The sequence below is a fragment of the Heterocephalus glaber genome, unplaced genomic scaffold (assembly GCF_053883595.1).
Source record: "Heterocephalus glaber isolate CG9 unplaced genomic scaffold, H.glaber_assembly_v1.0 deba00001060, whole genome shotgun sequence".
Lineage (NCBI taxonomy): Eukaryota > Metazoa > Chordata > Mammalia > Rodentia > Bathyergidae > Heterocephalus > Heterocephalus glaber.
This window is the reverse complement of record NW_028258185.1, coordinates 1,495,849-1,519,430: the sequence shown is the minus strand read 5'-3', so window position 1 is coordinate 1,519,430 and position 23,582 is coordinate 1,495,849. Positions and strand designations below refer to the sequence as shown.

General features: G+C 55.2%; 1 protein-coding gene across 4 annotated transcripts; it reads right to left on the bottom strand.

Moving 5' to 3' along the window:
* Window positions 1-569: 569 nt before the first annotated feature.
* Window positions 570-22,505, bottom strand: Rarg (retinoic acid receptor gamma). 4 transcript variants are annotated; one of them, XM_021250595.2, is made up of 11 exons: window positions 22,287-22,505; window positions 21,492-21,752; window positions 21,279-21,389; window positions 17,138-17,463; window positions 6,236-6,405; window positions 5,871-6,012; window positions 5,026-5,186; window positions 4,649-4,825; window positions 3,822-4,026; window positions 3,225-3,383; window positions 570-1,846 (listed from the first exon to the last, which is right to left on the bottom strand). In XM_021250595.2, the coding sequence occupies exons 4-11, from the start codon at window positions 17,319-17,321 to the stop codon at window positions 1,656-1,658; spliced, it is 1,389 nt and encodes a 462-aa protein (XP_021106254.1). In that variant the 5' UTR covers window positions 17,322-17,463; window positions 21,279-21,389; window positions 21,492-21,752; window positions 22,287-22,505; the 3' UTR covers window positions 570-1,655. The 4 variants fall into 4 exon arrangements, with proteins under 4 accessions (XP_021106254.1, XP_021106255.1, XP_012923942.2 ...); XM_021250596.2 differs by having other exon boundaries at window positions 21,492-21,558; window positions 22,287-22,503; XM_013068488.3 differs by lacking the exons at window positions 17,138-17,463; window positions 21,279-21,389; window positions 21,492-21,752; window positions 22,287-22,505 and adding an exon at window positions 10,485-11,295.
* Between the last annotated feature and the right edge of the window lie 1,077 nt (window positions 22,506-23,582).

The following is a 23,582-nucleotide window of genomic DNA, read 5'->3' as shown; positions in this document are numbered from 1 at the left end:
GCGCAGCAGAGGGAGTCCCAGAGGGCAAGTGGAAGGTAGTACAGTACACAGTGGTAGAGTCCAAGGGCCTGGCAAAGGGAACAGCAGAGGTGAGGAGGGAGAGATGCTAGGTCATTGTGGGTCCCTGGGAGTGGAGATTGTGAGATGTACGGGTGGAGGCAACAAGCTGTAAGGTCCTAGGGGCTCACAAAGGGTGGGAGAGCTTACTGAGGGGCTGGTATTACATAGAAACACTGCAGCTTAGTTTCTTCTGGGGCCAGGGACAACCATGCACACCAAATGAAACTTGAGTGGAGCCTCTCCAGATACACACATACACTTAACACGAGGCCCATTGGGTCTCATGGAAGGACATGGGGTGGCTGGGGGAAGCCCAGCACAAATGGCTGGCCCTTGGGCTCCTTTCCTTCCCTCTGCACTCTTCATCCTATTTTCTTTACTGCCCTAAGAAAGCTGCAAAACCTGGCAGACTAGGAGCTCTTCCTCCCCACCCAGCCCCCTCTCCAGGTCAGCTGGCCACTTCCCTTACTACCCCTTCCCCTACTGCACCTAGAGGGAGCCACATCCCAGGAGTTTCCATCACTTTATTTTGCAAAAATAGAAAACTCAGCAATATGCAGACGCGATACAGAAGGATGGAGGGGAGATGTAAACAGAGGGGTGGGGACAGCACCCTGACCCCCCAGAGGAAAAGGGGAGCCAGCGGGAATCTTATTTGGCAGCTAAATACAAACTGAGGATTGGAGGGAGGAGTCACAGAGGTCCTGGGGTCCCCCTCCCAAGACCCCTAGAAAAAGGGGTCATTCCAGGGTGTAAACAAAAGCTAATAAATAAATAGAGGCTTCCTCCGGGTCAGGGTGGGATCAGCTAAGCAGCAACTCCCCTCCTGGGCCAAGCTGCTCTGGGGGATAAGGGTAGAAGGCACTAGGAGGAGAGGGATCCTTGGCCCTTCTGTAGTGTAGAGGGTCCCTGCCTGATGGCTGAGATGGGGGTCAGGAGGAGCCCAAGGCACTTGACAAGGCTGGGGAGGGGCTTATAACGGAAGGCCTGGGTAAACACTGCACCCCAGCAAAGAGGTGCAGAATGGACCTGCATCTGTCCCTTTCATCCTCAAGTGTCACTTCAGAAATGCAGGGCCCAGCCTGCCCCCACCCTGACCTGGTGTGAGAACTGGGCACGAGGGCAACGTGCACCAACAGGTGCATCACAGCTTTAGGCACCAAGGGCAGGGGCAAGAGTGTGGGCTCAGCCCACCTGGGCCCCCGTTGTGGTCTCTAGTGTTCCTGTTTGCTCCCAGAGGCCCAAGCACCCAGCAGAGGAAGGGGCTATGGGATGACAGGGCCTTCCTCCTACCCTGGGGAGCCTGGGTCCCTGGTATCTGAGGGGCAGTGCTGAGATTTTACAGTTCAGACCCAGGCTCACCCCTCCACCCTTTCTCCCGGTGGGAGCAGAGCAGGCTCCCAGGACTGGAGTGGAACCGTAGGAGCAGGAAGGGATAAACACAGAGGCACCCCCGGAAACTTTGGCAAAACAAGGAGCTTGCTGGAAGGGTGGGGAGAGGGCAGAGCAGGTCCTCCCCCAGTCACTGGTGGTGTCCAGGAGATGGTCAGTCTGCTGCCTGGAGCCCAACCCCACGTCGGAGGAGGTCAGGGGCCCTAGTCAGGCTGGGGGCTCCGGCTCCCTTTGCTCTGGCCCCTGGGGGCCTCATCCTCACTGGAGGCCTTGGGGTGGGGGCCAGGCTGTGAGGAGTCGTCCTCAAACATTTCAGGGTTCTCCAGCATTTCTCGGATCAGCGGGGGCATCGGGCCTGGAATCTCCATCTTCAGAGTAATGGCCCTTTCTGCACCTACAATAAAGAGCCAAAGAGTCTCAGGAAGTCAGAAGCACATGGCCCTCCAGACCAGCTTCCTAACTTTTTTTTTGTACCGGGGATCGAACTCAGAACCTTGGGCTTTCAAGGCAGTCATGCTGCCACTGAGCTAAATCCCCAGCCTTCCCTAACTTTTTTTTAACCCAGCTTTCACACTGAGCTACGTCCTCAGCCCTCTTTATTTATTTGTTTGTTCATCTGTTTGAGACAGGTTCTTGCTATGTAGTTCAGGCTGGCCTTGAACTCATTATGTAGCCCATGCTGGCCTCGAACCTGAATAAGCGATTCTCTTGCCTCAGCCTCCTGACTGAGATTACAGGCATATGCCACTATGTCCCACTATAGCTGAATTTTGTTTTTGTTTTTGTTTTTTTTGGTACTGGGGATCGAACTCAGGTCCTTGCGCTTGAGAGGCAGGTGGCGGAACCACTGAGCTAAATTCCTGGCCCTGGATTTTTTTTTTATAGCTGAGTTTTCAATTCACTTTCTTTTTTCTTATGGTCCTGGAGATTGAACTCAGGACCTCACACATGCTAGGCAAATACTCTGCCACTGAGCTGCAACCCCAGCCCTTTTTATTTTGGGAGGCAGGGTCTCACTAAGTCAATAAATTGCCAAGGCTGGGCTTGAACTTTCAATTCTCCTGCCTCAACCTTTCAGAGTGCTAGGATTACAAGTATGCACTACGACACCCTGCTCCCTTTATTTTTTATTCTGAGACAAGGCCTTGCTAAATTGCCCAGGCTGGCCTTACACTTTTGATTCTCCTTCCTCAGTCTCCCAAGTAGCTGGGATTATTACAAGCCAAAACACATGGCTTTAATTCACATTTATTCTCCTTCTTTTGCAGTAATAGGGATCGAACCCAGGACCTGCACACTAAGCTAAGGACTTTTTTCTTTTTTGTTTTTTATTTTTAAGGAAGGGTCCTGCTAAATTCCCCAGTCTGGGCTTGAAACTTTGGCGGGGGGGGGGTACTGGGGATCGAACTTGGGACCTTGCACTTGTGAGGCAGGCACGGCGGGGGGGGGGGCTTGAAACTTTTGATCCTCCATGTACTACCATGTGTGGCTAATTCACATTTCTAAGCACATTGTGTATGGACTCATTTAGTCCTCACAACTAGTATATGGGACAAGAATAAGTGGAACCCAGTTTACAAACAGGAAAATGAGGTATAAAAAAGGAAAGGAATTTCTCAAAGTCTCCCGACTAGGATGAGGTCAAACTAGATCTGCAGTGTAGGTCACCTGGTTCTCAGTCATATTGTTCCTGTCTCTGCTTGTCCACCTGTGTGGCCCAGAAGACCTGCAGCCCTGGGAAGACAGAGAGGGAAGGCTCACTCATGACTAACCCTTGGTGCTGATGCCTCGGAGGTCGGTGATCTTCATGAGCATCCTTGGGAACATGTAGGGCTGGCTGGGGCGCCGGCGCCGGGCATATAACCTCAAGGCTTCCAGCAGTGGCTCCTGAAGCTTGTCTACCTTCTCAGGTTCCTCTAGGTCCATGCGGTCTATGGGCACAAGCACAGCGGTGTGAGAGGGCCAGGACACAGAGACAGGTGGCTGATCCCCAATGGTCCCTGTCCTATGAGCCCCCAGGCCCCAAACTGTCCTATCAGCCCCTTCTCTATTATCCCTGAGCCCCATCAGGCTATGTCCCCTACTCTAAGCCCTATACCCTCTCCCATTCAGCAAGTGGCTTTCTCTGGTAAATTACTCCTATCTCAACACTAGTACCAGCATCTCTTCAACTCCCCCAGCTCTGCTCCCCTTTTTCAGTCCTATGTTCTAGGCTGCTGGGAAGCCTGTACAAGATCTGAGAAGTCTGTGGCTGGTGCCTGGTGCAACAATCCCAGGAGACAAGACCAAGGTCCCAGACCTGGTCAGAGATCAGGTGTGGAGTGTGATGGGAAAGGAGCCCAAACAGACACTAGGGGGCGTCCTCACACCTCCACAGATGAGGCAGATGGCACTGAGCAGCCCAGTCTCTGTGTCATCCATCTCCAGTGGCAACAACTGCTCAGCAAAGGCAAAGACGAGGTCTGTGAGCGGCCCAAAGCCAGCATTGTGCATCTGGGTCCGGTTCAGGGTCAGGCCATCAGAGAAGGTCATGGTGTCCTGCTCTGGGGTGTACCTTGTGCAGATCCGCAGCATCTGGGGGTGGGAAGAAAGTTAGTGTTGTCTCTGGGAGGAGCTCATATGGGGAGGAGGAAAGAGGGACTAAAAAGCTAGTGAGGAAGTTAGGTCCCAATAAATACAACCTGAAGCAGGCCTGGGGAGGAAGGCAGAAGATCTGGAGGTGGGGGACAGAAATTAGGGTAAAGCAAGGGGTCCAGAAGTTTAGAATCAGGACAGCTGTGATGTTGCACACCTCCCAGCACTCTGGAAGGCTGAGGCAGGAGGATCAAAATTTCAAGCCTAGCGCTGGGGATTTAGCTCAATGGTTCCATCAAGTGCAAGGTCACAAGTTCGATCTCCGGTACCAAAAAAAAAAAAATTTCAAGCCCAGCCTAGGCAACTTAGCCACTTATCAAGAGCCTGTCTCAAAAATAAAAACTAAAAAAGGGTTTGAGGATGTACCTCAGTGCAAAGGTTCTAGGTTCAATCCCCAATACCCCCCACACACACACAAAGTCTAGGATCAGGATCTGGGGGCAAGGGCTAAAACAAAAAAGCTTGAGTAGAGATGGGGGGAGTCTCAGATGGTTGAAGGGTTTTGGGGACGGAGTCACATATGAAAGCCAGGCTGTGGCAGGACCCATATAGCCTAACTTACCAGGATGTCGAGGCAGGCAGCCTTGAGCAGAGTGATTTGGTCAGCAATGCTGAGCCCTGTAAAGCCAGGCAACCGCTTAGCAAACTCTACGATCTTGATGATGCACTTGGTGGCCAGCTCACTGAATTTGTCCCACAGCCCCAGATCCAGCTGTACACGGTGATCGGCACTGGAGTTCTGCAGGGAAGAAGGACCTGAGGTTAGAATACAAAGGAAGGCCACCCTGGAGCTCTCCTCTCTGCCAATACCCCAGGCTCTCCTCTCCATGCTGATGCCTTCCTTGTCCTCAGCACCAGATCACAGGCTCCAACATAGCCCCTGCCCAGTCCTGAAGGGGAAAGTCCTCTGCCCTCAGTGGGGCTCTGCTCATTCCTCACCGTGGTATACTTGCCCAGCTGGCAGAGTGAGGGGAAGGTCTCCTGATGGGCTTTGCTGACTTTGGTGATGAGCTCTTCTAATTGTGGGCTCAGCTCATAGCTGTCAGGTGACCCTTCTTCCTTCACCTCTTTCTTCTTCTTGTTCCTGTCATTCCGTACAGCTTGGGGGTGGAGGCACAAGGAGAAGGTCAAGACCCAGGGAGCCTCCCTTTCAATGTCCTCTCTCACCCTAGCTTAATGTGCTCAGTCTTTGCCATAAGTATCTATTCCCTCACACCAGAGCACCAGCTCTCAATGGACAGTGCCTCAGTTCCCCTATCTCCTACTTTAGGTCCTATTCCCAGGCTGGCTCTCCCTAGCCCCACCCAGGGCTTGCAGCCCCTGCTCCCTCCTCAGGCCATTCGGCTCCATCCTGCCCTTCCTGTCACCCTGCAGGAGCTGGGGAGAGGGGGGCAGGATATGCAGGGGCAGGATATCCACTTATAGCCTTGGCAGCACAATGAGGGGGGGGGTGGTAGAAAGGAGAGGCCACCCCAGATCCATCTCAGGCTGAGTGCTGGGAACAGGGGAGGGGAGGGAACTGGCAAGTCCACCCTCCTGCCCCGTGAAACAAGGGAATGTGAAACTCTAACCTCCATTCACTCCTTCAGAGGAGTGGGTAGAATGGAAAAGGGTGGGGCCTCCTGGTTGAATGGAGCTAGTCAAATAGGACTGGTCTGGGAGGAGACAGCACCCCAGGGCAGGCTAGGTCTCAGAAGTCAGAGAATTAGGGGTAGCCAGAGGGAAGACAGACAACCACAGGGTAGGACGGAGTGCTTCTGCCCAGATCAGCTAAAGGAGCCTACCTTCCTTGGACATGCCCACTTCAAAGCACTTTTGTAACCGGCAGTACTGGCAGCGATTCCTGGTCACCTTGTTGATGATACAGTTTTTATCTCGATGACATGTGTACACCATGTTCTTCTGGATGCTACGTCGGAAGAAGCCCTGGAGTTGGGGGGGGGGGTAGGTGGAATGTCATGAAGCAAGATGCTGGGAATACCAACCTTTCACGGGCCATACAGGTCCCCTCAGGCCTGTCCCCATCTATTAATCACTTTATGTGCCAGGGACCCCCCCTCCAGGTCCTCACACAGCACCTGTGTTCCTGATTTCTGATCTTCCCCAAGTAATCCCAGGTCCCCAATCTACCCACCCCACCATTACACACCTTGCAGCCTTCACATGAGCTGACCCCATAGTGGTAACCAGAGGACTTGTCATTGCACACAAAGCATGGCTTGTAGACCCGAGGAGGCGGTGGGGGCGAAGGCGAGCTGGGAACCATCTCCTCTGAGCTCGGAACCATCTCCTCTGAGCTTGTGCTCTGTGTCTCCACAGCTGCAGGGGAAGCAGTGGTGTGAGGGTCAGGAAAGCCCCTCACAAACCCCTTATCACACACCCCCCACTTCTCCCTCTGGCCCACTGATGAAAGCCTCCACAGTGCACCAGTCCTCAGTGGACAACCTCAGGAAGTCCCAGGTAGCCACTGTCACTGCAGCTCATTGGGGTCCCAAGCCCACCCCACACCACGGCCTGACCAACTTTCCACAATAATGCCAGCCCTAGCTCTGTATGGCACAGTTCACATCTCCAAATTCCAGACCAAGGCTATTCTGCAAGTTAACTCTTGTAGACCTCAGTTTCCCCAACTATAAAGTGAATGTGGTGGAAGGGTTAGGGTCCAGCACCTCTGAATCCTCCTCATCACTCTCTGTGACTCTGGCAGATGCCTGTCAGGCAGTCAGCCTCCCACCACCCTTGGGAAGGGTGAAACAGATGTGGGATGCATAGGGTAACTGCAGACCACTTGCAGCTGGCAGCTGGCTGAATTAAATACAGCAATATTCACCAGGTAGAATAGGACCTCATTTCTCTGAAGTGATACAGGAGAAATAATCCACCATCTTTTCTTTCTCAAACCAGTACCCGTGCCCGCCCCCCCCCCCATAACCACCCAAATCCTTTTCTCCAGAAGCAACGGAGACAGTGTAGAACATGGGGCACATGTTTCGGGAGAGGAAGCCAGAGGACAGGCACCAGCCTAACTTCACACCTGAAGGAACTGAGGCCAAAGCAGGGGCCATGCCAGGCTCAGGGCCACATTGCCAGCTGATGGTGGAGCCAAGGCTCTTAGGTCCTGTGACCAGACTTCAGTGGCTGTGGAAGACAAGGGCTGAGGGGGAGGGAGACTGAGGTAGTTGCTCAGGTTCTCAGGTCTAGAACCTGTTCAGAAGGTGGCAAACTGGAGAGTCAGGTGACAGTGGGGAAAGGGACCTAGCTCTGGACCCTCTCTGAGATAGTCTTCACTCCTGAATTGCCTCTGAAAAATACCTGACTTCTGTTCACAAGGGTCTCAGGTAGGCCTGGACAACACATGCTGCATACAGCAGGCTTCTAAGTAAATCCTATGTGAGTTGTGGGACTGATCTTCAGAGGTTTCAGCAGTGCATACATTATTTAAACTGTAGGACTTGCCATCCAAACCGGGAAGGCCCAAGTTATTTCAAGAAATCTCTTAAGAAGCTCACTAAGGAGTGTTCAACAAGCATACCTCACCAACAGCTCCTCCCTTCTAATCCTCTGCAGCCCACCTGGTCACAAGCCCACCCTAAGGAAGTCAGAAGGGTGAAAGACTGCCCAGAGGTGGGGGTTCTATGACAGCTCCACCCACCCTACAGGAGGAAAGCCCTCCCCAGCCCCCAGCACACACTTGCTCAATTAGCATAAGAATCCTGCCAGAGAAAGATTCTCCGTTGAAAGGAGAGATGGGGAAAAGGGTTCGGGAGTCTTCAAGACAGGAGGTGGGAGCGTCCAGCAGGGCTGGTGCTAAGAGATGTGGGGAGAGCTGGAATGCCTTTCAGGACCTCTCCTCCATTCTCAGGCCCACTCTGGGCATCTGTGTCCTGCTCACAGGCCTAAGTGTGGGGTGGTGCTCTCTGCAACTCTGACGCCCTCCCTGCCCGCAGAGCACTGCTTCATTTCCTCTCTTGCACAAGGGCCTGGGTGCGGTCAGACTGGCATGGGGCAGCGCTAGCCAATTATAACACTGGAGGCCCCAAGGAGACAGGCCCAGGGGCAGCTTTTCTCATCTAAAGTGGTACTGTCACCCATTCTTGACAACCCTCTGGCACACCCCCACACCCTGAACCCTAAAGTGCAGCCAAGTGACTCAGCTCAATCTTTGGGTGGATGGCGCTGTAAAGGTAGCAGGGTCTTATCCAATCCCAGACCCAGTACCCTCTTCAGCCCTGGGTAGAGAGAGACTCCATCGAGGGGATGCAGCGCCGGGCTTGGCAGGGGCCCCTGCTGTGGAGGAGGAGGGTGGGCTCTGGGGGTTTCTCCTTTTAAAGCCCAAATTGCTGAAATTGAGGAAATTCCTGGCCAGGCTGAGCGGAGCTTCAAACAAACTCTTTATAACCGGCTGTAAACGCTCCCAGCTGCGAGGCCCAGACCTGAGCAGCCTGGACTCAGACTCAGTCTAGCACACACCTAGGAGACACACACAGTCCCACAGGCCGGCACGCACAGGGTATAGAAGCACTGATAACCCCGGTGCCACCCTGACACAGAGGGACTCACAGGTGGGCGTCGGGCACACTCACTCCAGCCATCCTAGAGCTGGAGGACAAGTCACAAAGCTGACACACAACGCCCAGCACTTAGCTACCCATTTACCAGCGAACAGCTCCAGCACCAGACAAACATCACAGCCTGCCGGCACAGCCCCTGGACACCACGGCCTCCAAGCAGGCACAAACACACCATCTTGCCCTCCTCCCTAAACACTTTCTCTTGGAAAATGCGTGGGCACAGGCCTGAAGCTGGCTGTGTGTGCCCACCAGCGTCCTAGAGGCCAAAATTACTGGTCCAAACTGAAGTTCGAAAAATACCCTGCCAGTCAAGCCCAAGAGGTTTCCATAGGCCTGCATAAGGACATGGTTCCTGACCAGCTTCCCCCAAAACCCCTTTTAGAAAATTCTCTCCATTTTAGAACACTCCGCCCCTCCCGTCAGAAACAAAACAAAACTAAACTAAACTAAACCAATTCGCCATCCTACAGGGATTTGGTGCAAAGCAAAAGTTCCATGCTTTCTCCACCCTTGAAATAGCACACTTTACTCCTTGCCCCACCCCATCCCAAAGTATGGTCTCCTGTTTGCCACCTCCCTCTTCCAGTCTCTGAGTTGTTAAATCCGAGCAGCTCTGCCCTGAAACCAAAAGACCAGGGGAAAAAAAAACCCCAACTTGTAAACAGCGCTGCCCAGTGCCAAGGAGCGAGGCGCGTCGGCGGGGGCTCTATGACCCGGCGTGCGCACTCTCCCAGCGCCCGCCGCCCGCCCCTTCTCAGAGTGCCCCGAGCCCCGGTCCCCAGAAGTCCGCACCCGGGCTGGGAGCGCAGTCCAAGTCTCGGGTACATTTGGGGGGTGTCCCAGGCTCCCCCTCCTGGCCCCTCCCCACACCCCACCCCCGCCAAACACTGCGGCCCAGGCTTCAAAGCCGCCTCTCATCTGGACTTCATTTTTACAGCCTTTCAGTCCCCAGCTTTTTATTACCGCCCTGCAAAGGGGTTCCAGGGCCCCAGGCCTGGCATCTCCCATTTCACAGAGGGGGAAGATGGAGATTTGGGGACCCCGCAGTCGCACTCCCGCTCCGCTGTCAACTCCAGACCACCCCACCACCACCACACACAGGCTTTGCTTTAAACTTTTAGCTTCCTGCTAAAGTCGTGTGTTGGAGCCATGGCGGGGTGGGGGTGGGGGTCATCTCTCGAATACAGCCGACTGGTACGGTTTCCAAACATATCTATTTCTCCTGCGGGAGCCCTTGCCCCCACACGCAGAGACGCAGGATGCACTCCGGGACTGGACGCAGCCCTCTCCAGAGCCGCCCCCGCAGCCGCGCAGGGGCATACGCCCTCCCGGCCTCACGCCGCAAACATCCCCACGCGGGGCCGCCCACGCAGTCGGAGAGAGACAGCGCGTAAGGAGACCTCTCCTCCCACACACACCACCTAGGTAGGCCTCTGCACACGCCAGGGATCCACATGCTCTGCAAATAATAATTTTTACACTCGCAACTTCCACATGGACTTCACAAACGCCACCCGCAGTCCCTACTGCCGTATCCCTCCGAGGCCAGGGACCGGAGGGCGCTAACTATCCACGCACCTCAGTCTCTCCCTATCTCCAGAACTCTGGCGTGGCACCAAGCACAGGTCCCAGCTAAACGCCCACCAAAAAATCTACACACGCTCCAAACACTACACACACGCAAAGGAGACGCTAAAGCCCCCACATTTAAAGGGCCAGTACCTCACATTAATAAGGCTAGAATCTTCGCTCGCTCTTTACACACGGAAAGAATAAACCCACCCTCTCCTACACCTCACCCACCCATCCCGGAGCTCGAGTACCTACATTGCAGACTGGCGGGTTGCGGCCAAGCAAAAGACTCAAGTCCTGCGAAACAGGAGCTGCCGGTGGCTCTGCGCAGCAAGCCGGCCCCGGGCCCGGCCGCTCCGTACAGCCGTCGCGGACCCGGGGCAAACAATTCCATGCAGTCGTACATCGCGACCCGGCTTGGAGGGAAGCTGGGTGCTAGAACACCAAGGACCCGCAGCCGACTCCCCCTCCTCCCCCGGCGGCGCCCCACTCCTGAAGGGGGGAGAAGGGGAGGGCTAGCATAGGGCGTTGGGCTGCATGGGGGGTAAAGGGTGGGCGGGGAAGAAGGGGATCCCCAGCAAGGGAAAGGGACTGGGCGGGGCGCTGCTGGGGCTGCCGCTCCGGCTTCAGGCCGGCTCACTCTGGGCGCCTCCGCAGCTAGCACCGGGGAGACCTTTTGTAAAAGCGAAGCCTGGAGGGGAGGGGGGTGGGGCTTGGAGAGCGAAGGGGGCCGGGCACCAAGATGAGCAGAGCGGGGAGTGAAGCGCACACACAAACACAAACCTACGCTCGCGGCACGGCGCGCTTGCTTGCCTGGACATACTACCATGCATGCATTTATCTTGGCACCACGCATTTGTAAATATGCAATAGTGCACATGCATGCCTGCATGCACATAAATTCATGGTGCGCGCCTGTTCGTGCAAACGCACCTGGGCTCGGGAAAATGCCTGCAAGCATTCTCTCGCCACAGCCCGGAGGCTTTGCACGCACTTGCCCTTAGGCGCGTGCCCAGGTCCAGGGTTGGAGGAAGGAGCGGAGGAACTAAGGAACGCATTTCCTTTCGTAGAGTTTTCTTCCTCCCCTCGACCTTTCCTTTTTCACACAAATCAACACAGGGAGGGGTGTTAAAGGGGACTGGGGAGAGGGGAACGTGGAGGTACCCGAGAGCTGCAGATCTGCAGAGACACTATCTCCACCCCCTTCATTCCCAGGCCTGGCTCCTCCCTCTCCCTCCGCGCGCGCGCTTCAGGGCCGAACACTACATTCCTGTGGCTCGGCCGGAGCAGCCTCCTCCTTCCTTCCCGTTCTCTCCGCCCCCGGTCCAAGGGCCGGAGCGCGCTCCCGCCGTGAACTCTCCGGGAACCCCCCTCGGGGCGGGTGGCCGGGCGCGCTCACCTCCGCCTGACCCGGCCCCGCCCCACCCCGCCCAGGCCGTCGCCCGCGCAGCAGCGGAGTCCCCCGCCCCCTTCAGCGCCACAGAGAGTCTACCCCTCCTAGCCGGGGTGTCCGCCCTCCGCCGCGTCCGGGGCCGCCGTGGTCCAAGTCTCCGAAGCCCCATCTGCGACCGACACTCCCCGAGCGCCTCGACTGCTTCTCTCCTTGGCGTCTCCTCGAACCTAACCTCACTTTTAAAGCACGCCCCACAAACTGTCCTTGCTGTGCCGATTGCGCCTCCGACAAAACTGCCCCCAGAATGTCAACTCCTTTTCCCTGGAGTTTCTGTAGTGCCAAGTGGCCCCCCTCGGCCATAATCGCGCTGCTGCTGGTCGTTAATTGTGCCCAGAGTCGTTTTATACCCCTGTACCCCCACCGTAGGTAGTAACTGCCCCCTGCTCTCCCCTAGTGCCACAGAGTGCCCCTCTGGGCTCCAAGGGCCCCCTCGCTGTTCCTTTGGTGGCCCCTTTTGGCCCTGTGGGCGCCCTCGCCCGAAGAGAAGGGAGCGAAGGAGGGGGGCTGGCCACGTCAGAAGTTCGCCCATGCCCGGCCGGACCGAATCTGGAACCCTGGCCCCGGGACAGCACTAGCGGCGGTGACTCCCGGAAACCGACCCCTCCCCCTCGCCTCGCCCGCCGGCCACCCGGCCGCCCGGCCTAGCCGGCTCTGTCAGCGCCGCTCTCACGGGGAGCGCCGGGGGAGCAGCAGCGGCGCCCGGCCCGACCCTTTCCCCCGCCTGGCGGCTGTGGTTGGGCCAGGGTGGGGCGCGCTTTTCTAAGAATCTGTTGTACCGGATGGGGGGCGCACTGGAGTGCTGCAGGAGTGGGGCGCCTGTTGGAAGAATAAAGAGCTGGAAGGGGTGCCAGAGTAGGCAGGGAAGGCGGGAGCAGAGGAGGAGCCCGGGTGGCTGCCAGGGACTGGGGGGGGGGGGCAGGGCTGGGAAGTAGGGCCTGAATTGCAGGGCGGGGGGCTGGGGTGACAGGGCTGACTAGGGAGGGAGAGGGAATGCAGGGCTCTTTCAACCCAGTGTGAGCTACCTACCCCTCACACCCCAACCTCAAATACCCCATTTCTGAAAACTGCTGCTCCCCCTCCAAAATATAAAGAAAAACAGGGAGCTCGGTTTCTGAATTAGAATATGGCCAGCGACCAAAAAAAGGACAAAATGGGGAGTACTCCCCAAAAGGGGGGAAAGAACCCTGATTAGTCAACTTCAAGCTGTCAGTGCCCCCCCCCTTCCTCCTCCAAAATCTGAAAGGTCCCAATTAAGTCAGGCCTGCCTGGTTGGTAATTAGAACCAGAAGTGGCCAGGCCACAGGGAGGGGGGTTGGGAGGAGGGCACAGGAGTGGGGGGGGGAGGGCTCCAGGAAGCCTGAGTCCTCAATAGCTCCCTTTTCTCTTTACCAGATGCACCCCACTCTTCATTACCCCATCTGTGTTTCCTAGGCATTGTAGGGAGAAGGGGCCTTAGGACCAGGCATTAGTGTCAGGTCCACTCTTCCCATCATCCACAACCCCCCATTCTAGTCAGACTTAGTACAGCCTTGGGTAGAAGATGGGGGGATCTAGTGCCCCCTCTTTTCCCCAAAGTCTCCCTAGCCCTTATTGCAGCAATTAGACCCATTAGCCTTCTAGCATTTCATGGGAACCAGATGTTCTCCGCCAGCCTGGTGGGAGTGGGGGGGTTGCTGCCTGACTCACCCCCTTTCCTATGATCCCCATCACCAGGACACATCCCCTCCCAGTTAGAGCCCCACAAAGGCACAGCCCCAGAGACAGGAGGAGTGTACTCCGCCCCCATTAACAAGACGACTGACTTTCAGACTCAACCAGTCTCCCTTCAGAGCCCTATCACCCCTGGGAAGGATGAGTTTGGCCAGGATTAGGGGGTACCCAGGATGGCTAATTCCTTATACGTTTCTCCTCCCCTCCCTCCTCCTGCCACCTTCTGGATGAGGGCTGAGGATAACTGGCTCAGACTTCCTCATGCTAAATTCTCCTTTTTTTCCAAAACCCTCCCTCAAAAAAACTGAAGGGGCATTTCAAAGTGAAGCAGGCCCCGCCCAGAGGGGTAAGTTCTAACTGAGGAGTCCCACCTGAAGGGCAATGGGAGGGGGTCTCCGAGGGGACGCAGAGGAGGGGGTGATATGGAGGTGTGAATAAGGAATGGGACCCAAAGCGAGGATGTGAGGAGCGCTGGGCAGGATGGGGGCTGGGACTGGGTAGGGGGCCAGAAGAGGGGGGTGCAGCCTGGGCCCCAGCAGCGGCGCTTGCCCGGCTCCCCCCCGCCAGAGGTTTCCTGTTGCAATCAAAGCCCCGTTTGTGTCGGCCTGGAGCTGGAGCCGGAGCCGGAGGAGGAGAGACTGGGAAGGGAGGGGAAGGAGGCAGTCACTGGGTTTTTTCCTGGAGGAGTCCTTGCTGCTGCCTGTTCACCACCCTTACCCGCCACTGCCTGCTCTCCATGTTCTTCTTCCCAGTGTCTGGGCTCCCTCTGAGTCTGCACCTTTCAACCCTCATCTCTTTAGGTCTAGGAGTCTCTCTTCTTTAGTTTCTTTTAAGTAAGACTCCTTTTCTCCCTCTGCCAGCCTGCCCTCAGTTTCATGTGGCTTAGTGTGGTGAAGTCTGGACTCCCTACTGCAGGGACACCGGCCCCAGGGCCACGGCAGTTGTCACTTGGTTCAGAGGACAAACTTGGCCAGATACTAAGGACTACAGTTATCTCTTCAAGAAAGGAAGAGCAAGCCTTCCCTTCCCTCCCAGCACACTCTGTTCCTTGTAGTCTCGATAAAGCAAATATACAACACACCAGAGTTCACAGAGAGCTACACAGAGACACAGACACCAGAGGTTTCATGCGCATACGTGTGTGGTGTGCACACAGGGGCATGCGCACACACACCCATTTTCCATGTGCACAGGCCCGTGCTTGCCTTGGCAGCACATGCTCCCCTCACCTCTCCTCTCCCATGAGGTTCTGAGATGCCTGCCTCACCCATTGAGGCCCCTGGAGAGCCCAAGAGGTGGAACAAGATCTTCCTTCTCAAGTAGGATGTCCTCAAGGTGCCAGAGACTCTGCATTAAGAACCAAGATCCTGGAAGAAGTTTCAAGGACCTTCTCTGACCACCCTCCCTGCCTTTTATTATTTTTAGGGTTTTGTTTGTTTGTTTGTTTGTACCGGGGATCGAACTCGGGTCCTTGTGCTTTCGAGGCAGGTGGCAGAACCACCGAGCTAAATCCCCGGCCTATTTTTGTTTTTTTGAGACAGGGTCTTACTATGCTATGTAGTTCAGGCTGGCCTGGAACTCACAGCGATCCTCCTGCCTCAGCCTCCTGAGTGCTGGGATTACAGGAGTGTGCCACACCAGCTCATCCTCTTTTATTAGAAGTGAGAAAGAGAGTCCTGAGAGAGGCACAGACTCAAGATGAGAATGGCACTGACATCAAATTCAAGCTTCTAATCCCTGGTCCCTCTCCATGAGATGGTCTTAGGCACAAAAGGGAGAGCAGGTCAGGGAAATGATAGCACTCTCAGCTTGCAGCCACTGTCCCACTCCAGGCAGTTTCCCAAACTCCAGGGTCCTTTCCTCTCTCCTGCACAACCACTAGGTGCTGCCTGCCCCGCCCCCAGGCAAGCTGTCTGGGCCCAAGTCTTCCCCTCCTCCCTACCCTACCTGCCAACTCTCTGCCCAGGCCTGTCCTTCCATGCTAGCCGCACCCTCCTCAACTACCTGCCCCCGTTCTGGCTCCTCCCTGGGATTTCTCCTTTCAGCCCCACTCCTTCTGAACAGCCTCTGGAGATGGAACAAAGCCTGGCCCCTTCCCCAACCTTGACCTCACTTTGAACCCTGACCTTGATCTCCTGTATGTCCAGCAGGGGCACAAGAACTTCCCTGGGGACTGGCCACTGGCTCTCAGCATTCTGCCCACTACTATTCTCATTCTTCTCTCCCTCTTTACTCCAGTTCCTGAAGTTGCCTCTCCCAGAACCTGGCAAAATCAAATCCCAAGAGACTGAGTGCTATGGTTCTCTGCCAGGAGTACCTTCCTGAGGGGAGGGTGGCTCCTTCCTAGGACAGATTCTTGGGGTGAAAATGAAGTAGGGGGAAGACTAGCTGAAGTTTCCAAAAAGGGAGCTTTGTGCTTCCTCATTCACCTGCGTGCACTCAATGACTCCTGTTGGATTCCGGACCCCCGCAGGCCTCACCAAACACCAGAAACAAGGTCAGCCCCCTATTAAACACTCCTCACTTTTCACACCGACTCTTTGTTGCACACACTGGAATTCTATATATGAGCCGAGTTTTGGGGCAATCCTATGCACACACAGCTCCTTATAGTCTGAGCATACAAATGCATGCACACTCGCGCGCAAGCACACACACACACACACAGACACACCCCTTCTCCAGATGAGCTTACTCTTTCCAGTGAAGCTGCCAGCCCAAGCTAGTCACCCCTTCCTTACACACATAACCCTTTGAGTGTCCCATCCTAAGGCAGGGGCTCTTCTCCTCCACCTCTGTTTCTGAGTTTGTAACCCTAAAAGGATGTCTTTATCTTTTTTTGTCTTTTCCTCTGTCTCTGTCTCTCTCTTCCTCTGTCTCCCTTTCTCTCTCACCTTTAGTCACCTTCCTTTCTCTTCAGCTGAGGCCTTCTCTTCACCAGTTTATACGCTGACCTTTATCCCACAGAGCCCCCACCCCAGGCTCCAGCTCATAGGCACCCCCATCTGGAACGGCCTGGCCAGGAGGAACAACAATCAAGTGGGTAGAGGGTGCCTGCTATCAACACTCAAAGGCTTAACCCAAGCAGGGCAGGCCTGGGGGACAAGTGCACAGCATGTGGGTGCTCTGCCAGATCTGGAGGGAGGGGAAAAGTCCACAACCATGTGGCTGGAGGAGAAGATGCTTCTGCAACATGCCCTCTACCCCTCTGGATTACCTATGGTACAGACCCACCTTCTCTATAGCTGTTTACATCCTCCCCAGAGCCAAGCAGGAGTGCCTCTGGAGCCCACACACCTTTGAGCACCTGGTACTACATTTCTTCCTCCTTTTGTAGCTTCAGAACAATCTCACCTCTTGATCACAGAATCAGCTGACTGGCTTCTACTTCGCATCCTGGCTCCCCCACCTCCCAGCTGCATGCAGGTGGCAGCCTCAGACTGCACCAGAGCCACCCGTGGCCAACTAAGAAAGGTGTTCCCCTCTGCTAGTTGACTGACTTAGAAGGCAGTTTTAGACCTCCCAATTTTGGGCCTACTACTTCCCCATCCTATTTGAGCAGAACTCTCATTTGCAAACACTCCTCTTTAGTCTGAATCTAAAACCCTTCCTCAGCACCACTATTCACCACTACTCATTAGACCCAACTCCATCTTAACTGGGATGCCAATTTTCTATATCATCTACCCTCTCAATGCCCTCCTGTTTCCATGTACCCTCATCCCCCAAGATCCCTGAGACTTACACAGAGAAGCCATCTCCTTGGGGAGGTCAGGCTGACCCAGGCCCCGGAAGCTAGGGCTCAGCATCTCGAATGGTGGAGACCCTCTGAGTGCCCCTGGGAAGGCAAAGGGGAAGCCTGCTCCTGGGTAGCCGGATCCAGGCCCAAGGGCACCAGCTGCAAAAAGTCGCTCCTTATTGGTGGCCATGGTAGCTGCGGTGTGGAAGTCCCGTGGGGTCTGCAGTGGGCGGGGGTGGTCTTCAGCCACAGCCCCCGCCCATGCCCACTGCCCCAGCCTGGGAGGCTCCGTGCCCAACCTGCCTGGCTGGCCCACTGGGACGCCAAGGGCCCTAGGGGAAAAGAGAGGAAAAGAAGATGACAGAATGATCACTCAGATGTTCCAAGCCCCATGGCTCTCCCTAGGGGGGATCTATACTGCCCTAGCAGTGTGGTAGAGTGGGCAGGGCAGGGAGACCTACAGGCTCTGAGAAACTCTCCAGATTAGCTCTAGGGAAAGGTGAGCTGAGATTCCAAGGTGAATGATGGTCTGAGGACTTCTAATGGAGAGGACTTTAGAGAAGTGATCATAAACACCACAACTGGGATAGACATCAGTCCTGTGAATTAGAAATTATGACTCCTAGGGCCAGGGATTTAGTTCAGCAATACTGTCACCTGTCTCACAAGTGCAAGGTCCTGAGTTCTATCCCCAGTACCAAAACAAAAAAAAGGAAGGAAAGAAATTATGACTCCTGGGCTGGGAATTTAGCTCAGTGGTGCCATGCCTGCCTAGCAAGCACAGGGTCCTGAGTTCAATTTCTGGTACAAGAAAGAAAGAGAGGAAAGAAAGAAAGAAAGAAAGAAAGAAAGAAAGAAAGAAAGAAAGAAAGAAAGAAAGAAATTATAATTCCTTTTTTTGCAGATGAGGAAACTGAGGTTGACTGGCTTAAGGTCACATGGCTATAAGTGGTGAAACCAACTTCACATTCTCTGGCTAGAGCGTGTAGCTCAGTGTAGATCACTTGCTTGGCACACATAAGGCCTTGGGTCTCATTCCCAGCACACAAAAAATGCCATCACCCTGCTAGACATCTCTGTTGTAACTTTGCAGCCCTACACCCCTCTGGAGAAGAACATAGTAGTTTGCTTAGGAGCACAGACTCTGGAGCCAAACTACCATAATTGATATCCTCACCACCTACATTTCTAGCTATAGGACTTTGGTTGAGTTTATCGCTCTGTGTTTCAGTTGCCCCATATAACATTTGGGAATAATAATAGGGTTTATTTCATAAGGTCGGTGTGAGGACTGAGTAATTTAGCATGTGTAGAGTGTTTTGGAAAATGTAGAGCCCGTTATGAATGTTAGGTAAATGTCTCATATTATTTCTCTTTTACCTTCTCTTCCTTTGTGCCTCTCTTTTAATTAGTATTCCTTCTCTCCATCTTCCTCAACACTCCCTCTTTATTTTCCTTCCCAATTCTTTCTCTGTCACCAATCATCCCTCACTCCCTAACCTCTCTTGCAGCCTCTCCCTCAAATCAGGGACATTGATGGAACCAGACAGCTATGACTACAGAAAACGCCTCTCCTTGCCCTCAGTTTACTTTGCCTCTCCAGCTCCTTTTCTCATCTCTGCTGCTGCCTCTGAAAAGCTCTTTGGCATCCTCTCTCCCTCAACACCCTTCCAGGGTAGGTCTTCCCCCACACTGGAGATGGAACCTAGGGCCTCGCACATGCTAGGCAAGTGCTCTACCACCGAGCCAGCCCCCCACCCCCTGAACCCAGGGAAGACAAGGGACAGCAGGGAAAGAGAGGAATGGGAATCCCAGGACTGGAAGGTAGTCCCTCTGAAGGTCTGACAAGGGAAAAGTTGGCCTTTCCAAGAGCCTGAAAAACCACTCTCCCCTCTAGGAAGCTAATGGGCTAAGGAGGGAAAATCACCTCAGCCTAGATCCCTCTGGCCTCTAGGATCCCTCCGCTAGTCAGAATCATGACCCATGTCTAGCATAAAGAAGAGCAGAAAAGGGCTGGGGATTTAGCTCAGTGGTTCTGCTGCCTGCCATGCAAGTGCAAGGACCCTAGTTCAATCCCTGGTACCAAAAAAAAAAGAAGAGCAGAAAAGAACCACAAGGGTGAAGCACAGAGAGCCAATCAGGCATGCAGGCCCAAGTGATGGACATTTCTGCATCTTTCCATCATTATTTTTCTTTTGGGGGTTTTTGGGGAGATTTTTTATTTTGGGTTGTTTTTGTTTTTGTTTTTGGCACCAGGGATCAAACTTGGGTCCTTGTGCTTTCGCAGCAGGCAGCGAAACCACTGAGCTAAATCCCCAGCCCCTTGTTTTTGTTTTTGAGACAGAGTAATTTAGGTTGGCCTTGAACTCACTCTGTAGCCCAGGCTGGCCTGGAACTCACAGCAATCCTCCTACCTCAGCATCCTGAGTGCTAGGATTACAGGGGTGCACCACCAAGCCTGGCTTTCCATCATTATTTGCTTCTAGGATCAAATCAATATCTCTAAGTGTTTTTACCTCTGCTTCCCCCACTCGACCTTTTTTTTCTTTTCTCTCATCTACATCAGCCTTCAAGCCCCTGAGAGTAAATTATCATGGAGGTTATAGGAACTCATACCCCAACACCACTATCCTTCACTCAGCCCCAGTGCATGAAATAGCCCCTGCCATTCACCTGGCAGTACCCATACCCCTGAACCCTCCAACTCTGTAACACAGTGTCTCCCCAGGCCCTAAAAGCCTGATCTCCAAGCTGCCAAGGTCCCTCCTCCTCCTTTCCTTCCCTTGTTCCAATGAAGTGATTATCATGGTTAAACCCAGGTAGAGCCAGGAGTTCGGGCCCCTGAGGCCCCTGGGCCACAGCTCAACAGGCTGGGCCACATTCCAGATGGATTAACCCCTCCAATGCCAAGGGTAAGAAGATATTAGAGCCTCCCCACCCTACACACATACATCTTCCCTAGATTCTGCCTAGACTGGGACCGGACCTCTCTGGTCCAGCCCTCCTCTCTCATCTATAGTCAGGAAGAAGACCTGGGGAGTAGAGCAGGAAGACTTCAGCAGAGGTCCCAGAAAGGGATGCTCAGATTCCTCTAAGAAGGAGGCTGTAAATGAGCAGAGGACACGCCAGCCAACTCTCCCTGGCCTTCGGCCTACACTGCCTCGCAGAAGGGACCTGAAGAGGGGACCTGTGAGTCAGTGAGGAAGGGGGCAAAGATTCCTCCCCTTTCTGAGCCTTGTCTGCCACCATGGCTGGGAAGGGAAGGGAGAGGATTCAACCCAGGGTAGAGGAAGAGGACAAGAAAATGAAGATGGTGTGAAGTAAAAGGAAATCCTAAACCAAGGTCCTTGATGCCTTGGTTCTTTGGGAGACTTGTGGAAGGCAGGAGAACTCTTCACTCCTCCTAAGAGGTCACCTCAGATGATGAGGTGGGATGGGGGAACTGGCTAAGGGAAAGGGGCTCTTACAAAGCCGCTTCTCTTAAGGTGGAGTTGAGGAGAGGCCATGGATAAAGGGGGCTGTTGGATGGAAGGGGGGTGTCTCCCTGCTGCCCTGCCCGCTCCAGAGCCTGAAACAAAGCTGCTCTTGTCAGCTGCTCTCCACCCGCTGCCCCCCTCCCCTCTGTATAAACACGACCACCTTTTTCCATGACCCCATCTCCAGCCTGGGTGGAGAACCCAGGCACCCTCCACTCCAGCCTGGGCCCCCAGCCTGCTACCTAGGAGGCAGTCATGGGCCAGGTTTCCCTGGCCTTGTGCCACTCTTGGGGGAGTGCAGACCCTTGGGTCTCCACCTCTCATCCCCAGGTGCCCTCCCTCCCTCCACCCCACTGGCCCCAGGGAGGGGCAGTACCCAGGAGGCAGGCAGGCAGGCAATGCCAGTGGAATGTGTGTGGGCATCAGAGGGCACGGGCAGGGTGGGGCAGAGGGGGGAACTGGAGGTGCCAGTTAGGTGGCTTTCTGAGCCAGGGGTGGGGGTGTGCTGGGTTGGAGGGGGTGTGCCCTGTGTTGCTGCCTACCAGGCTCTAAGCCACTGTGTGTGTGTGTGTGAGTGTGTGTGAGTGTGTGTGTGTGTGTGAGATCTAGTTGGAATACTCAAGCACCAGGTACATGCTCCCCCCCACACACCCTATTTTCTCTCTACTTGCCTTAAGGATACAGGCTGTTGTCCTCCACCCCACTCCTCAGCATGGGAGGTGACTTTAATGCTGGAGCTTCAGATTTGAGGACTAGGATTCCAGCTGCCCAGGACACAAGCCCTAAAGGGGAATAGTAAGAGCTTCCAGCTTCTTGCCCTATGGACCCCTCCTCAGCCCCTGCCCTCCACCACCACGATCACCAACCACCATTCATATTCTTACCCTCTGGCCACCTGCAGAGATTCCTTCCTACATACTGGGTCAGGCTGAGGGAGCTCAGCAGTAACTGCTGAAGACAGAGAAGCAGCAGTCAATGGGACTCCAGGATGAGGACTACTGGGTCCCTGTCCCAGTCTTTCAGCTCTTCCTTTGTTCCACTCTGGCTCCCTTTAAGAATACTGCAGGAGAACCCCCCACGTTGGCTGGAAAGAGGCCACTCACGACTCAGACTCAGGCAGTGGTTGGGATATGTCAGAAGGAATCCTGAAGGGACAGATTAAGGGAACTTCTCAGACCCAGCTCCTATTCACTTGTCCCTCGAAACTCCTGGGCCCAGACAGCCAGGGTTACTTGCTACCGGATCCCTTCCTTGCCTTTCTGATGTCCAGGCATGCCATCCCACTGTGGAAGGAGGAACTTGGACCAGCTTAGCCCATCACATGGATTCGGCAGAGCCCCCAGGGGAAGAGCACGGCCCCTTCTCCTCGTACAGGGAACCCGGTCTCGCCTCACATTCCAAGCCAGATGTCCCCCAGGGCTGCAGCCTCTCCCCCAAATGCCCTTCCCCACTGCTCACCAACACCAAGGGCAGACGACCCATCTCCAACCTGACTACCATCTTCCCATTCCCATCTCACATCAAGCTGACCCGAAGTCGGGAAGGGAAGCGCCCCTTCGAGCCCTGCCACAGCCTGAGCAGCCCCCGGGGGCAGGCACCGGCGAGGCCCCCAGCCCACCTCGGTGGAGGACGCGGTCGTCCACGGCGGGCGGGCGGGCCGGCTTCCCCGCCTGACTCACCTGGAGAGGGGCAGGGAAGGGAGGCCGCGGAGCCCCGAGATCCGGGCGCGGGCCGTCTCGGGTCGCAGAGTCGCCTCGTCTGGGGCTCGCGGGAATGGGGGGCTCCGGGGGGAACAGCTCTAGGCTGGGACTGTCCCGGGGCCTCTCGGAGCCCGCCTGCCCACGTGACCGCCCCAAAATATCCGACACATTTTCTCCCAAACCGCACACTGACTCTGCAGGCGGGGACACGGAAAATATTTTCTTTCTTTTTCTCCCTCCCAACCCCCCCTCCCTCCCTGCCCGGCTCCCTCCTCCCCCTCCCGCCCTCGCTCCTCCCTCCCTTGCCGCCTGCCCCTGCCCGGCTCCCTCCTTGGTGCCCTGGGGCGGGGGGGGGGCTGGGCGGGGGGGGCTGGGCGGGGCGGCCCAGGACGCCTGGGTCTCTGCCCCTCCCATTTGCTTGGCTTCTGTGGCTCCTTCCCCAGGGAGGCCGAGCTAGGCTGATAGAGGAGGTCAGTGACCTCGCCCCTTTATGCCAACCCTTTCTTTCTGGCGCTCTTCCCCTTCCTGCCATTTGGGGAACCTGGTTGAGTTGTATCTGTCCAGGGTGTGTCCTGCAAGGCCAGTCTCTGGTACCTTCCAGGGCAGGCTGTGGGGCTGTGTCCAAGTCCTCCCGAGGGTGGAGTGATGGGGCAGGAGTCAAAGATGTCACTGTCCTATCTTTCACTGAGCCTCCACTTGCAGGTCAAAGAAGTCTCTCCCTTTCCCCTGTCTCCCCAGTCCTTTGCCCCAGGAGCAAACTGGTTTAGCTAGTGGAGGTTGTGAGGGTGCTGAGGCCTGGGTTCATAGATCTCCTCCCTCTCACCTGCCTGGAGCAAGCTCCAAAAAGTCAGGGTGTCTAGAACCCTGGCTGCTAATATTGTCCCCACCTTCATGCTTGAATTTGGAGGTGGAGAGGCTGAGCTGAGCTGAGGGCAGGAGGAACTGTAGTTGGGAGTGGGAGGAGTCTTGGGCTGGGCTCAGGGAGAAAGCCCAGGCAAGAGTGTGCGTCTGCTTCATCCAGAGTGGCCTGCCAGGTTGCCTGGTCCATGTGCCAAACGTCTGTGTCTGACGGGACATTCTCTGACTTGACCCTAGAATGGGAACCCAGCAGTTTCAGCCCATTCTGCTGAGCGGAGAGCCAAAGAAAAAGTTCTAAAGTCCAAAGTCTGTGTTCCTGGACACTAAGCATTCCAACAGGGACTGGAGTTGGGAGTGAGGAAGAGGAGAAAGGGGACATTATAGGAGTGGGCTAGGCTGGAACCTGAGGGAGCTCCC

Bases quoted from the DNA above. Each gene is read 5' to 3' on its own strand.
- Rarg (XM_013068488.3), bottom strand. From the start codon at position 11,190: ATGCTTGCAGGCATTTTCCCGAGCCCAGGTGCGTTTGCACGAACAGGC. The intron at 5,187-5,870 runs GTAGGCTCCTTT...TCCACCCCCAAG, and splicing joins AGTGGGCATGTCCAAGGAAG to CTGTACGGAATGACAGGAAC. The intron at 4,826-5,025 runs GTGAGGAATGAG...TCTTCCCTGCAG, and splicing joins AGCTGGGCAAGTATACCACG to AACTCCAGTGCCGATCACCG.